At 40.4% G+C, this 14,854-nt stretch overlaps 1 protein-coding gene across 7 annotated transcripts in view; it reads left to right on the top strand.

Annotated features, from left to right (window-relative positions):
• The window catches only part of NEK11 (NIMA related kinase 11), a 155,790-nt gene that overhangs the window by 81,741 nt on the left and 59,195 nt on the right, over nt 1-14,854 (top strand). For all 7 annotated transcript variants that reach the window (XR_012638255.1, XR_012638256.1, XM_074945572.1 and 4 more), the window contains exons 11-12: nt 1,869-1,962; nt 2,843-2,981. Coding sequence is in view for 5 of the 7 variants with exons in the window: in XM_074945572.1 (XP_074801673.1) it covers nt 1,869-1,962; nt 2,843-2,981 (233 nt within the window). In the remaining 2 variants the exon portion in view is untranslated. The remainder of the gene's footprint in view (nt 1-1,868; nt 1,963-2,842; nt 2,982-14,854) is intronic.

The raw sequence follows: 14,854 nt of genomic DNA, 5'->3' as shown, positions 1-14,854 counted from the left end.
TAATTGCTGAAGCGGGGGGAAAGTCAGAGCATTAGCCCAAAACTGTACTTCAGATGCTGACTTTTTTACTAAATAAATGAGTAAGAAATCTTCAGATTCATTTATGTAAAAGAAGTTTTTTTTAAACGACTTGTTGAGGCCCCTACTCTGACAAGGCAGCCACCTGGCTTTGACTGGCAGTCCAGTTTGGATGAAACTGTCAGTCATTTTGGCCTCTGGGATTTGCGTAGAGAGGCAGAGTCCTCAAAGAAAAGATGTTAGGTAATGGCCTTATTAAGTGAGCAGATACAATGGTGATGGGCATGGTATAAAAACTCTACTTAGAGAGTTTTTCCTGAGACATGATGGGTCATAATAGAGAGTCTTTGAAATACAGTGCATACTCTTCATGAGAGGGACATGAGGAGGACCTTGAAGTGATGATTGAATGCCAAGGCTGGCTCCACCACAAAATAAGGAAGAATTTATTATGTTGCTGATCTGCTCGATTTTTTCCCCAGTAAAAAATTTGCAACTCTTTTTATTTGAAGTGGGGAAAAAAATCATAGCTGCACTGCTTGAATTCATGTTTATATCCTCTTCAAAACAGTCTCTCAAAGTTCAGATTAGATTAACTAATGTATATTTTGTTATTTATAAATGTACAATGGAGTGGTTAATTGTTTATGACCATTGGGATCAGCATCTTAGTCTTGTCGTGCCAAAGCAAGCATGCATCTTAATTTAGTAATGACACCCGATTACAACAAAGACTACAAACAAGAAAATAGCTGCGGTTTTAAATCCCAATTTGAAAAAAATTCTGAATCACCATTTGTTGTGTCTATTTGACATATATAAAAATTAGTGTAAGGGAGGGGTTAAAATTACAACTGGATTGAAGATGATGATGATGTTATATGGACATGAATTTTCATACCAATAGAAATTGTTCTCCCTGGAAACACAGTCACTGTCAAACAGCTATTGGAATGTCACCATCTCTGCTATGACTTGTGGCTGTTGCTTAAAATCTTTGATAATATTCTTAACTATGAGAAGCCAATTTGCAAATGTATAGGAAAAATCATAAATAGTAGATTACAGAAGCAACTGAGTATTTTGTAGATTGGGATTAGGAAACAGTATAGAATGGCAGTTTTTTAATTCATGTTTCAGCAGATAAAATAAATCTCTCTCTTCAGTAGCATAAAGAGGATAGTCATCTTCAAAACACATTCGTAATTATGAAATTAAAACACTTTGGCCTAGATTCAACTGTGGGATATCCGAGCATACTGTAGAACAAGTGCACCAGGGATAGAAAGTATAGGTATTATAAAAGATACAATTCCATTTCAAGTGGGCTACCTGCAGTCAGCTAATGCAGTTCCAAAAGTGAGTGAGAAGAGAGCATAGCCATGGTGCCCAGAGGATTTGCCGAGTTAACAGATGACTAATACAATCTCCTATGAGGAACATCTGGCACAATGGGCAGAATATGAAAACACTGGCTCTCTTTCCTTGGGGTGAAAACTTCCCTGGAGCATTTGGTGGAACCAAGGCAACAGTATTTAAGTTCTTCTGAGTTGACCAGGTTCTTGTATGGAACCAACAGTTTGGAACCTCATGGCTCTTTTATACAAAGCAGGCAAGATACATTTTATAAATTCTGTAACTAAGGACTAAACTCTCTACCTAGATGCATCCACACAAGACCCGCTGGATAAATAGAGGCCCTTTGTGCACACCTGAGCATGTGGCCCTATGATAGAATGTACTTTTCCATTTATTTATGTATGTGTAATAAGCAGTAGTACCTTAGTGTAGAAGCTCCTGCATGGTATTTGTGATACATAAAATTGAATAAATGTACTCTTTATTTATAGACAACTGGCAGAAGAAAAATATCAAGAAAACCTCAAAAGAATGCAAGAACTGAGGTCCCGTAACTTTCAGCAATTGAGTATAGATGTGCTTCATGTAAGTATGAACTCACCCTTAGGGTGTTTCAGACATACACTCAAACTACAGTACTTTTCAGTTTCTCACACTTCTACAGTATTGTGGGCCAAATCTTGGCCCCACATATGTAATTTGGATTGTGCATAGAAATCTAGAAAACTCAGTCGAACTTGGTTCTGTATTGAGAAAAAGTTCCTTCAGTAACTCAGGTACACTTCAACAGATGTCTTTATCAGTCCCATGGCATCATTTCCTTTTCTTAAACTAATTCTTAAAACATATGCACTGAAATTTTGGACTCTACTGTCTGCTTCTGCTTCCCGCCCACATGAAGTCATAGTTCAAAATAAATTCATTTTCAAGATAGTGTTAAGACTGTAATCTCTAAAATACCATACTTTGGCAGGGCTGCTGCTTCCTTTTATTTATTTAGTTAAGAAGGTTACTTTGAATTTTCCACCCAGACTTTAGTAAGAAGGAAGTCTCAGAGTGTCTCCCCAGGCAAGCTTTTATTTGGCCTGAAGCTATCTGTAAGAGAAAATAAGTCAGTATAGCACCAGCTCTGCAGCTCATCACAGATGCAGCAAAGATAGTTTGAAAAAGTCAATCCATGCATCCTAGAAAGTATGCCTTTTTGTTTAGCATTTAATAGCTTCTCTCTGGCATGCAGATATGTTTCTATTTCCCACTGTCTCTAGTGAAATAGTGATGTTTAATCTGTCTTTAAGAAATAACAATTGCTGGTGCTCAGTTTTTAAAAAATGATTAAAAAGTCCTTTTTTAAAAAGTGACTGCTCATTACAAGTACCCAGCAGTTGTATAGATCAGAGTATCTGTTACACTGTGGTCATGCTGAGGTTTCTAACTGATTATATTTACTAATGTTGCTTCAAATAAGGAATCTGATGAGCAGACTTCAAAGCATCTGATTCAGTCTCAGCCAGTCACTGCACTGGACTACATATCCATAGGACATAAAGAACCAAGTGAAAATGAGACACCGGGCAGGCTCTGTATGTCTGAACCTGTGGAGCACGGTAAGTTTGAAACTGTATGGCAAGTTAATCCACTTTCTATTTGAAACATCAGATAAACAGGGCAAGGTTTAATTTTTTTCTCCTTTGGTTAACCTATAGCAGAGAAATTTCAGTAAAAATCGATCAGGGTTGCTAAGGAGTTAAAAATCTACAAGAGAAGGAAGGATGGATGCTGAATATGGGACTGCAGTGTAGAAACATGAGGGTTTTATGGTTCTTGAGCCTATGGGAACTGGGAGTATCAAAAGGTGGTGAACTCCACCTCCAAGTGAGGGGCTGGGTTAAGAAACGGACAGCTTTCATCTTCACACCTTCAGGTGATTGGTATTGGAACAGCATTATGCTCGGCAGTTATCCTCCCAGCTGCAAATCGACTGTAGGATTATCCTAGGATATATGCATTTGCTATGTGTGCTGGGATTGTATCCCAAAATTGTATCACAGTGAGAAAAGCAGATGAAAAACTTTTGAGCCTTGCTTGTCTGTACTGGCCTAAAATGCTTAGTCACTGTCCTGGGGTCATGAAAATCTATATAACATGTGCTTTGCTTGTGGATGAATGAGCAAAGGGAAAACTCAGTCTTCCGTACCTGGCATACTGAAAATAAAGTTTTACATAGAGTAATGTACTCTCTTTAGTATAATATTTCTGATAGCACACGCATGTGTTCTGTTTCTTTCTAGTATGGTAGCTCACTTTGCTTCTTAATGCTTAGAAAGCAGATCCTGTCTTTTTTTGTGTGCCTATTGTACTGGTGAAAGGTCAAAAAACCTGGGGACCGAAGGCTTCCATTTTTTCACAGGATAGGCATATTATAGCCAGGACAGTGACAGTGCAAGTGTCCAATCCATATGCTTCAACCGTGACCTGTAAGGAATTGCTTCGAGGACCAAAGTAGTTCCGTCTTCATGCTTGTTCAGTCATTGGCCTCTCTGCTGAGACTTCCAACTAGGGGCAATTTGTAGTGGCGGATTTTGTGATATGGGTGCCTCTCCACTGGGAACAGGACTGAAACAACCTAACTCCAAGTCAAACTGAAGAGATGTGATTTTTGAGGTCAGTGGGCTTTGGATCAGGCCCATAAAGTGTAAAAATAAAAAAGGGAGGATGTATATGAAGTGTTCATGTAAACAATACATGAACTAGGTCTATATCTGAAAAGTTCAAAGGTTTTAATTAAATTATATATCACTTCTGTGATATACTAACTTCACAAAATCTGACCCATGTGGTTAATGAGAGTGACATATTCACTGTGAATTACAGCCTCTTAAAACAGTGTGTTTGTTAGATATCTCTATATTTATACGTAAATGTCTGCATTAAATGTATTAATATTGAAAACTATTGAAACTACTTTCCATTGGTTGCTCTGGGTTTAAATGTTAACTTTTTATTTCGATATATCTAAAAACCTAATTGGGAACATCAAAATTGCTTTTTTAAAAAAATAGAAAATAGCTTTTAATTTTCAATGTAGCGGCATTTATGCCTAACATGGTTGGCTTGCTCTTTCATAGTAACAAGAGAGACACTCTGTGTGAGAGAGAACACAGCTGCTAGAAAGTACGTCCAGGGGAGAGAGACAGTTGCACATAGGAGACCAAGAAGGAGCAATGGAAATGAGGCTGTGAGTGGGAGTGTACCAGGGAAGAAGCAGATGCAGAACAGCATGTGAGCGGGGAGGAAATGTATGTCTATCTTTAGAGTTAATCCGTTAATAAATCTGATGGGTACTTATGATAAGGATTCATTGAGAGCATAGGAACACTACCTAATTTTACACCTCCATCATTCAAAAGTTTGGCCAGCTGCTGTTAATTTTCAGGTTGCAATTTTCTGCTGAAACTATATTTCCACAATAAAATTTATGTTTGTATCAATATACTATAGAGCACAAAAATAAAAAAATCTTGGAACAAGTTTATACAATGACTTTTTGAGGTTCTTACGCTTTAATTGAAAGTTAATCCAGATGACTGTAGGAAATACTTGTACTCCACTAGGAGAGATCATCCAATGAGAGTTGGAAGATTTAGTTTAATTAGTACCTCAGCTCTAAGTGGCATGGAGACTCAATCAAATTTTTGAAGTATTAGGTACATCTATTAAAAGCTGGGGGGGGGGAACCCAAAGCGTTGAAGTTAATTAAAATTATGAACAAACACAGGATCATTGGTGATCACGAGCTCAAGCATGAAATGAGGCTTCAGCTTGCTAGAGAAATCCACACCAGTTAATTGCTTTCACCGTGAATATAACTTTCATAAAGCGAGCTAGTCTACCTGTGAGTATGCCTGTCAGAATGATTTTCATTTCACTTGAGGCACAGGAATTACCTGCAATTATAAATAACTGACCAATTTCGTCTTCAAGCAGTTCTCTTTTTCAGAGGATGAATGAGGTCTAACTAAATGCTCACTGCAGTCTGCAAACTGGTAGCAGGTAGAGCTAGATGCAGAGAAAGCCACACTTCTTAAAATGTCTAACACATTAGTTATCAAGTCGACTCTACATCATGCTACTGTTCAAAATCAGGTTACACACAGATAGTGAATCGTTGTAAAATGACATAATTCTCCGGAACTGTGAAGAAATAATCAGTTTCTTACACTGTCTATAGAAGCAGAGGTGATGTTTGCCTTTTGGGGGCCCTGAGCAGGAATATTTTGGGGTCCCCCTTATCTTTCATCCACCCCCTAAAAATATGTTATAGCCACAGACCAAAAAATTCTCAAAGTAATCTGCTTTTTAAAAAGTCCATGTTAAATAAGATGAACAGTATTTGGGGGTAATGCTAAATCAGGGCCCCCTTTAGCTTCTTGGGGCCCTAAGCAATTGCTTAGTCTGCTTATGCCTAGTGCCACCGCTATATAGAAGGATGCTGATGGCAATTTGAATATTATTTTTAAACAAGAGAAGATTTAAATTAGTTCTCCAACATTTCACTCCTTACTACGCCATCCAGATGAATTATGGAAATTTATTCCTTTCACTTAGGGACCAGGACTGCTGCAGAACCATCTGAGGCTCGCGGGACTGCAGCTGATTCAGAGCATGACTCCTGAACCCAAGTGTTCAGATGTCTACTGTTAAGCTAGAGCGGTTTGTGACTGCCAGTATGCCTTGACATTCTGTCATTTTTCCCTATCTACTTCAGTGGCTTTGTGCACATATTCTGTACCACCCTCTTTTACTCAGCAGAGAATGCAGAGTGCAACTAAAGAGAAAAAAATATGGGCTCTAGCTTACAGAAAGCACTTTGAAAATCTTCTACAAATATATTGGTTAAACTTGAGTAGACGGGAATGCAGTCTTAGCCTGATAGGCAGTAAAAGCGACAAATGAAGTGAATCACAAATTATACTGATTTTCTTTTAATGAGCCAAGTTCTTTGCTCCTGTGCAAAGGAGATAAAGGGACGAAGTTGTGTCTGTAACAAGCATATCTCCAGAACTCTGATATTTACTCCTCTTTGTGCACTGGGAGGCAAAATTTGGCATTGCCGACATATGCAAGTTTCTACAAATGGGAATACAGGCTAGAAAAGAGTCTGGCTTCTGGGAAGCAATGTTAGGCATACCGACCCCAGAATGAGAGAATCTTCACTGTGTATACTATGCAGAATTTATTTCAACTACCTGCTGGAATCTGCATCTGTGTCCCGCTCCCTTTGCAGTCAGTTTGCTGGCAGAGATGGGAAGCATTTGAAACCTGCCTGCCATGGTGTTGTCAAGGTTCACTGGAAAGCCAATAGGGAGTGGACAGGTCTCTCTTTTCCTGAATCATTAACCTGCAGGCTTAGGAGACCTAATTCTGATGTAGTAGCTCTCAGCATTAGTAAGTTGGGTGGTTTATGGACAGATGTGTTTGTATTCCATTGAGTCTGCAGGTTGTAGGATTCTGCCAGTACAGCCCCAATATGTAGGTGCATTTTTGTGCCCATGCTGTAGTAGAAGATTTAGCCATTTTGACCAATTTTATTTAAAGGTTTGCAGTGTGTAAAACATAGTGCTTACCATGGTAGGTGTTCAGTGAGAGTGCCCTGCAGCCAGTGGAAGTTAACAAAACTACCAGAAGAATTTTTTTAAAAATTTTTAATTTTTTTAAATTTTTTTTTAAAAAATTTTAAATTTTTTTTTAATTTTAAAATTTTTTAATAAGTGTTTTTCGTCACTAAAATTCATGCATCTTCACTCACCAGTCTGGATTAACAGGTTGTTTCCTCTTTCTACCAGGAGGCAGCAGAGTCACGCAAGAGAGCAAAATAATTTGCTTCGGGGTATTTTACTGAAAGAAACATTGTTATTAATCATTGATAGTTACACCAATTCAGCCAGCTGTAGCCAGGCCAGTGTAGATCAGCTGCATCCTTGCCCACTCAAAAGTGTAGAATTTGCTGAATAAGTGCAAAGGATTTATGATTTATAAAACAATAATTAATGAGTTATAAAACAACTTTTTTATTCTTGAAATTGTTTCCATGTAACATAGTTTTCTTCTGAGCTGATTCTTTTAGTATTGATAATGTCTTCCAAGTTCAGTGCCCAGTTAACTTGGATAATTGGAGATTATTGGAAAGAAGTATAATATAGTTGAATTTAGTATTCAGTGAGAAATGTTGATGTTCCGATCATATTTTTCTGAGAAGTAAGGAGTCATTCATCATCTGAATACTTTAAAACAGGCTAGGCAAAGCAGCTGAGAATATTTTGCATTGTCAGATAATCTCCTAGGATTTTTCCATCTCTAATTTCTTTGCTTAAAAGAAAGAGGCATGAAAACTTTAGACAAAATCTTACATTGGGATTGTGTGCATATGCTTTGCTCTTTGTTTAATCACTGTTAGTATTAAAAGTAAAGTAACTGAATATTTATTATTTGCTTCTGTTTAAGTTATATATAGTGTTGCTGATGAACAATGTTGCATTTACTTATTCCAGCTCTATTCTGACCTATTAGAAAAAAGAAAACAAAGGAACTCCACTGAACCATTGCACAACTTGCCATTTAAATAAAATGAAAACAGAAATCTTACTAGTTTTTCTATAGATTTCATGTCCTGGCCAAATTTCAGCTCAGATAATTGCATTGTAGCTGCCTAAATTCCCCTTGCATGTGTTTATTTTTCCACTTCCCATCCAGAAATACTAGTTTTCCAGCCCATATCCATTAATTATTTTTTTATATTCCCTGTAGATTAAGTAACTCATTTTGTAGATTATGGGGACAAATGTGTATTGGGATAATCCTGTATGCATATTTTCCATTGTTACAAGTACATAACTGGGAGATATAAGTTTCAAAGACCCCCCATCCCCATCTTCTCATGATCATAAGGAAGAACAACCACCTGGGGATGATTTGGCTGATATGGACGTGTTTTTTGTTTTTGAAAGCCCTTATCTTCTGAAGTTTTGATTAGCTTTTACTATTCTCTTTTTTATTCTCTCTTTGATTTGTTTCATTTAACAAAGCATCCCAATTTGTATCATGTGAATTATGGCAGTGTAATGTTTTCTGGGTATGGCTAGATGTCTTGTGATTATATATACAGTACTTTTCCTCTAAACTGCAGTATATCAGAATAAAAACAAAACTGGCTGTATAACACAGCTGGTAAGTAGAGGCCAGTTTGTGTGTGGGGGAGGGCAAAAGATGGCACAAAACAAGAGTGAAACTCCCCTTATCCATCCAGCTGTTCCCAACAATGAAATACGTCTGCATCTGGAGTGAATTGAAACACGTACAGCTGCATCTGGAGTAGAGTGGGAATTTATCTATAGAGGAGGGCAAAAGCTGTTATAAAATAAGAGTAAAAGTCTCCTTGAAGCACAGTCAGCCTCCTGGTACAGGGGAGTATAACTGGTGCCTTTTTCTGCCACCAGTGTGAATTTGGCCCATATAGGTAGGTAGGTAGATCAGATATATAATGCAGCTTCTGCTCTCGTTCTTCTGTTTGAAAGCTACTGAAATATAATGTAAAGTAATATTATTTTATTTCTTACTCATCTAGAATAGTATAAAGATAATTTCTTTAGAATAGCAGGTGCCCATTGTCCTGCCTAATTAGATTCTGAGTAAGGGCTTGGATGCTAAAGGCCACGTTCTGCACTCAGTTTACATCTGTGTAATATGATGTAAGTCAGTGTAGCTCTGCTGTTTTACACCAGTGGAGGATCTGGCCCTTAATATTTTATTGTTCGGCTACTGTGGATAGAAGATGTATGTTCTCATGTGATGACAATGTATGTGATGGCTTTGCAAGGCAGTACCTAATAGGTTGACAAGAGTGGTGTGGTAGTGTTAGAGATACGGAAGAACAATGCTTATTCTGCTAAAGGCCTAATTCTCTTCTCACATAAGTTTTACACTGCTAAAATCGCATTGACCTCAGTAAAGTTCATCCTGATTTACATTAGCATAAATAGGAATAGAATTGGGTTTTAATAAAAACGGAAAATGAGGAAGAGTATATTACAAACACACACTCATTGTAGTCCTCATATGAGACTCCTATGGTGCTTCTCTGCTATTACTGAAAAATACACTCACATTTAATTTCTGGGCTCGCCAAACTGTATCCGTCTTATCATTTCATCTTTACAACAAAGTGATTCATCTAAGTGACAAAAATGGATAGAGCAATGAAAATTTAAAGCCAAGTACTCTTATTTTTGGCTCAAAGTGCCACTTTACATTCATATCAATTTCACAGCTGAAAGGTCACGGTAAGCAAGAGGGGAACAAATGTTTATTATTTTTTCAAAAGTATTTATGAACCCATGCATGCAAACACAGTTAACCCACCCATGGTATATTTCTAAATAGGAAAAGGAATATGAAAACTCTGAATAGGATAAACATCTAACCTGGGATTGAAAGGACAGAGCTCTTTTCTCTGTTACACCAGAGGAAATCCAGAATAGTTCTTCAGATAATAATTACTCCAGATTTATACTGCGGTGTAAAAGAACAGAATTTGGCCCACAGAGCATGTACAAGGAGGTGCACAGTTCCTGTACACAGTGAAGTATTCATGCACACTGTTGTCCAGGGCTGATTTGTGGATGTGTTAGGATCAGTAGAGCTCCTACTGCTATGAATCCTCTGATTCTCCCTTCTCCTCCACCCCCTTCCACCTCGTCCCTGTGGAGCTCTGGGGCCACGGAGCCTAATTCAACCTCAGTTCTGCAAAGCACATGCTTAAATTTAATCATGTACTTAAAACCATCTGTATTAAATTGAAGTTAAGCACATGCTTAAAGATTTTTCTGAATTTGGGCCTTAGGCTTCAGTGCTGGCTGCAGAGATGCCCAGTTCCAACTCTGCAGCCTGGAGGGAAGAATTTCTTCCTTCTCTACCCCTCATTAGATCTCCAGTACCTAGATACATTATTTGGACTGAGTGCTGAAGAGGGCTTGTCCCTTTGTTTTCATAGATTAATAGATTATAAAGCCAGAAGGGACCACTGTGATTATAAAACCAGAAGGGACCACACTGTGATCATCTAGCCTGATCTCCTGTATAATGCAGTCCACAGGACTTCCCTGAATCAACTGCTGTTTGAGCTAAAGCAGATCTTTTAGAATAACATCCAATTTTGATTTTAAAATTGGCAGTGATGGAGAATCCACCAGGACCCTTGGTAAATTGTTCCAATGGCTAATTACACTCACTATTAAAAACGTGTGCCTTGTTTCCAGTCTGAATTAGTCTAGCTTCAACTTCCGGCTATTGGATTGTGGCTCTGCTAGATTCAAGAGCCCATTATCGAATTTTTGTTCCCATGTAGGTACTTATAAATTGGATCCAATTGCTCCTTAACCTTCTCTTTGTTAAGCTAAATAATTTGAGCTCACCACTATAAGCACATATTCCAATCCTTTAATCATGCTTGTGGCTCCTCTCTGAACCCTCTCCAGTGTGTTAACATCCCATAAGGCTCTAAGGGTCATCAGTTTCAACGGGTGTAGAACCTGATGCTGTGGGGGACCTTGGGCTCCGACACTCCCTTGTCACCACCAAGGGAGACAGACAAAGTAACACCTCACTAATCTTGAAAGGTCAGGTCTCGCAGCAAGTCCTGTCAGGACACCCAAGGTCTGGGGCATCTGATTGGCTTGCACCCACTATTTCAGCCAGAAAGAGACCAAGGTGGATTGCCTGAGCAATTGCATAGGCTCCCGGTGCCTGCCACATTGGACCCCACTCTTTGCCTGTCTCTTGCAATCTGCATCCAGTCTTGTTCTGGTTCCTGCTCTGCTCCCATTCTGTTCCTACTTACTGCCTTGCTCCTACTCCATGTCTGATCCTTGCCTTGTCTCTGGTTCATGACCTTATGCCTCGCTCTGGACCATTGGCTCTGACCCTTGGCTCAACTCCTGACTCTGACTCCAGTTCTGACCCTTGGCTTGACTCCTGACCATTAGGCCAGACCACCTATGTTCCAGTTCCTAACAGTTGCCAAGACCTGCTTAGGCTTCACTCTTCATGGTACCTGAATGGAGGAGGAGGGCTTGCTGCTACCCAGCAGTTCCCCCCTGGCCCTAGTCCTCCAGAAACAAGTTAACTAACTTCAGACCAGGAATCTAGCACTGTGGACCCAAGTGACTCAATTTTCAGCAGAGGATCAGTTGCTCCACAAACAACTTGCTCATTCCTACGGAGAAATTGCCACACTCCAGGCTTCGGGGGGACCTCCTTCACTCAAGCAGGATCCCTCAGTTCTCCTACCTGAATGCTTTGATGGTGATCTCCAGAAGTTTAGGGGATTTTTGAGCCAGCGCCATTTGCTTTTCTTACTCTGTACTCACTTGTAACCACATAGACCAGGCAAAATAGATGAGCCTGCTTACAGGGGAAGTGTTGCACAGGGCGTTGCCCCTTTTGGAGCAGGGCAATCCACTTTTTGACAAAATAGGATGCTTTTTTGGAACCATTCTCTGCTATATTTGATAACCTATATTGAGACTGTACTGCTGATGCAGTGCTGTGTAAGCTTAGGAAAGCACTGTCAAATTACAAAGGATGAATATAAACAAATAACACAAATATGTAGGGACAAAATTAGTAATGCCAAGGCACAAAATGAAATTAAACTAGCTAGAGACATAAAGGATAACAAGAAAACATTCTACAAATACATTAGATGCAAGAGGAAGATCAAGGACAGGGAAGCCTGTTACTCAATGAGGAGAGTAAAACAATAACAGAAAATGTGGAAATGGCAGAAGTGCTAAATGACATTTTTGTTTGTTTTCACCAAAAAGTTTAGTAGCAATTGAACATCTAACTTAATGAATGCCAGTAAAAATGAGGTAAGATCAGAGGCTAAAGTAGGGAAAGAACACGTTAGAAATTACTTAGAAAAGTTAGATGATTTCAAGTCACCAGGTCCTGATGAAATATATCCTAGAATACTCAAGCAGCTGACGGAGGCGATGTCTGAGCCATTAGTGATTATCTTCGAAAAGTCATGGAAGATGGGCAAGATTCCAGATGACTGGAAAAATGCAAATATAGTGGCAATCTATAAAAAGGGGAATACGGATAACCCGGGGAATTACAGACCAGACATCTTAACTTCAGTACCTGGAAAGACAATGGAGCAAATAATTAAGCAACCAGTTTGCAAATACCTAGAAGATCATAGGGTGATAAGTAACGGCCTGGATTTGTTAAGAACAAATCATGTCAAATCAACCTAAAACTTTCTTTGACACTGTAACAAACTTTGTGGATAGGGGGAAGTGGTAGATGTTGTATATCTTGACTTTAGTAAGGCCTGTGATACTGTATCACATTACCTTCTCATAAACAAACTAGAGAAATGCAGTCTAGATGGAGTTACTATAAAGTAGGTGCATAACGGGTTGGATAACCATTCCCAGAGAATAGTTATCGGTGGTTCCCAGTCAAGCTGGAAGGATATACAGTAACTCCTCACTTAAAGTCATCCCGGTTAACGTTGTTTCATTGTTACATTGCTGATCAATTAGGGAACATGCTCATTTAAAGTTGTGCAATGCTCCCTTATAACATTGTTTGGCAGCCGCCTGCTTTGTCCACTGCTTGAAGGAAGAGCAGCCCGTTGCAGCTAACTGGTGGGGGCTTGGAACTAGGGTGGACCAGCAGCCCCCCTATCAGCTCCCCGCTCCCCTAAGTTCCCTGTGCAGCAGCCGCCCAGCAGGCTATCCATTGCCGGCAATTCAGCTGTCCCTCCCCCCACTGCCATGTGCTTCTCCTGCCCTCTGCCTTGGAGCTGCTCCTGGGAGCCTCCTGCTTGCTGTGCAGGGGAGAGGGGAAGATGGAGCTAATGTCAGGGTGTCCCCCTCCCCCCTACTCCTGCCCCCCCGCTTACCCCTTCTCCATATAGAGCAGGTTGGGAACACAACAGGGCTCAGGACAGAGAGAGCTTGCTGGCCACAGCTGCTGTCTCAACTTCCTGATCTTTTTAAAGGCAATATACTTAGAGTGGTGTCACACACACACACACACACACACACACACACACACACACACACACACACACACACACACACACACACACACACACACACACACACACACACACACACACACACACACACACGGTGTGTGTCTCTGTCTGCCATGCTGTCTCCCCTCCCTCCATTTGTGTTGCCTTGTAGCGTGTGAGGCTACATTAACAACAATGTGTTAACCCTTGAGGGCTCAGCCGAATGCTAGTTCACCATTTAGCAGTAAGGCACCCCCTGGGAAATATCCCACCCTCTTCCACCCTCTAACTTCAACACCTCAACCAAGCTTCACAATCATCATTGCTGTGTACAGTATTAAATTGTTTCTTTAAAACTTATACTGTGTGTAGATATATATATATATATATAATATAGTTTTTTTGTCTGGTGAAAAAAATTTCCCTGGAACCTAACCCCGCCCCCCCCCATTTACATTAATTCTTAAGGGGCAAATTGGATTTGCTTAACATTGTTTCAGTTAAAGTCACATGTTTCAGGAACACAACTACAATGTTAAGCGAGGAGTTACTGTATCAAGTGGGGTCCCACAGGGATCAGTTCTGGGTCTGGTTCTGTTCAATATCTTCACAAATTATGTAGATTCAGTAACTCCCCACCTAACGTCCTCTCACTTAATATTGTTTCAATGTTACATCCCTGCTCCATTACAGAACATGCTCGTTTAAAGTTGTGCAATGCTCCCCTATAACGTCGTTTGCCTCCTGCTTTGTCCACGGCTGGCAGCCCCCCATCAGCTCCCTATGCCACCCCCCCAGCACCTCCCACCCGCCGGTGGACCCCATGGATCAGCACCTTTCCCCTGCTCCCCCTTCCTCCTGCCCGCGGCAATCAGCTGTGGCGTTCAGGAGGCCGGGGGCAGGAGGCAGGGGAGCGAGGGGAGAGGCTGCGCCTCGCATTCTCGCTCCTCCCCACAGCCTCCTGAACACCACAAACCAGCTGATTGCCGCAGGCAGGAGGCAGGGGAAGGAGGTGGGAGGCTGCGTGCCGCGTCCTCGTTCCTCCCCACAGCCTCCTGAACCCTGCAAACCAGCTGATTGCCGCAGGCAGGAGGCTGGGGGAGGGGAGGAGCAAGGGCGTGGAGTAAAGGGGAGGAGGTGGAGTGGGGGGGGGAGAAAAGGTGGGTTAAGGGAGGGGGATTGGAGGAAGGGGTGGAGGTTAAGTCAGAGGACGTTAAGTGGGGAGTTACTGCATTAAATTGCTTGTTTAAAATTATTTAAAACCTATACCTGTATTAAATTGCTTGTTTAAAATGTATATAATGCCTTTTGTGTTGCAAAAAAAAAATTCCCTGGAACCTAACCCCCCTATTAATTCTTATGGGGAAATTGGATTAGCATTTTTCAGGAACA

The sequence above is a fragment of the Natator depressus genome, chromosome 2 (genome assembly GCF_965152275.1).
Source record: "Natator depressus isolate rNatDep1 chromosome 2, rNatDep2.hap1, whole genome shotgun sequence".
Classification (NCBI taxonomy): Eukaryota; Metazoa; Chordata; order Testudines; family Cheloniidae; genus Natator; species Natator depressus.
This window is presented reverse-complemented; position numbering and strand designations above follow the sequence as displayed.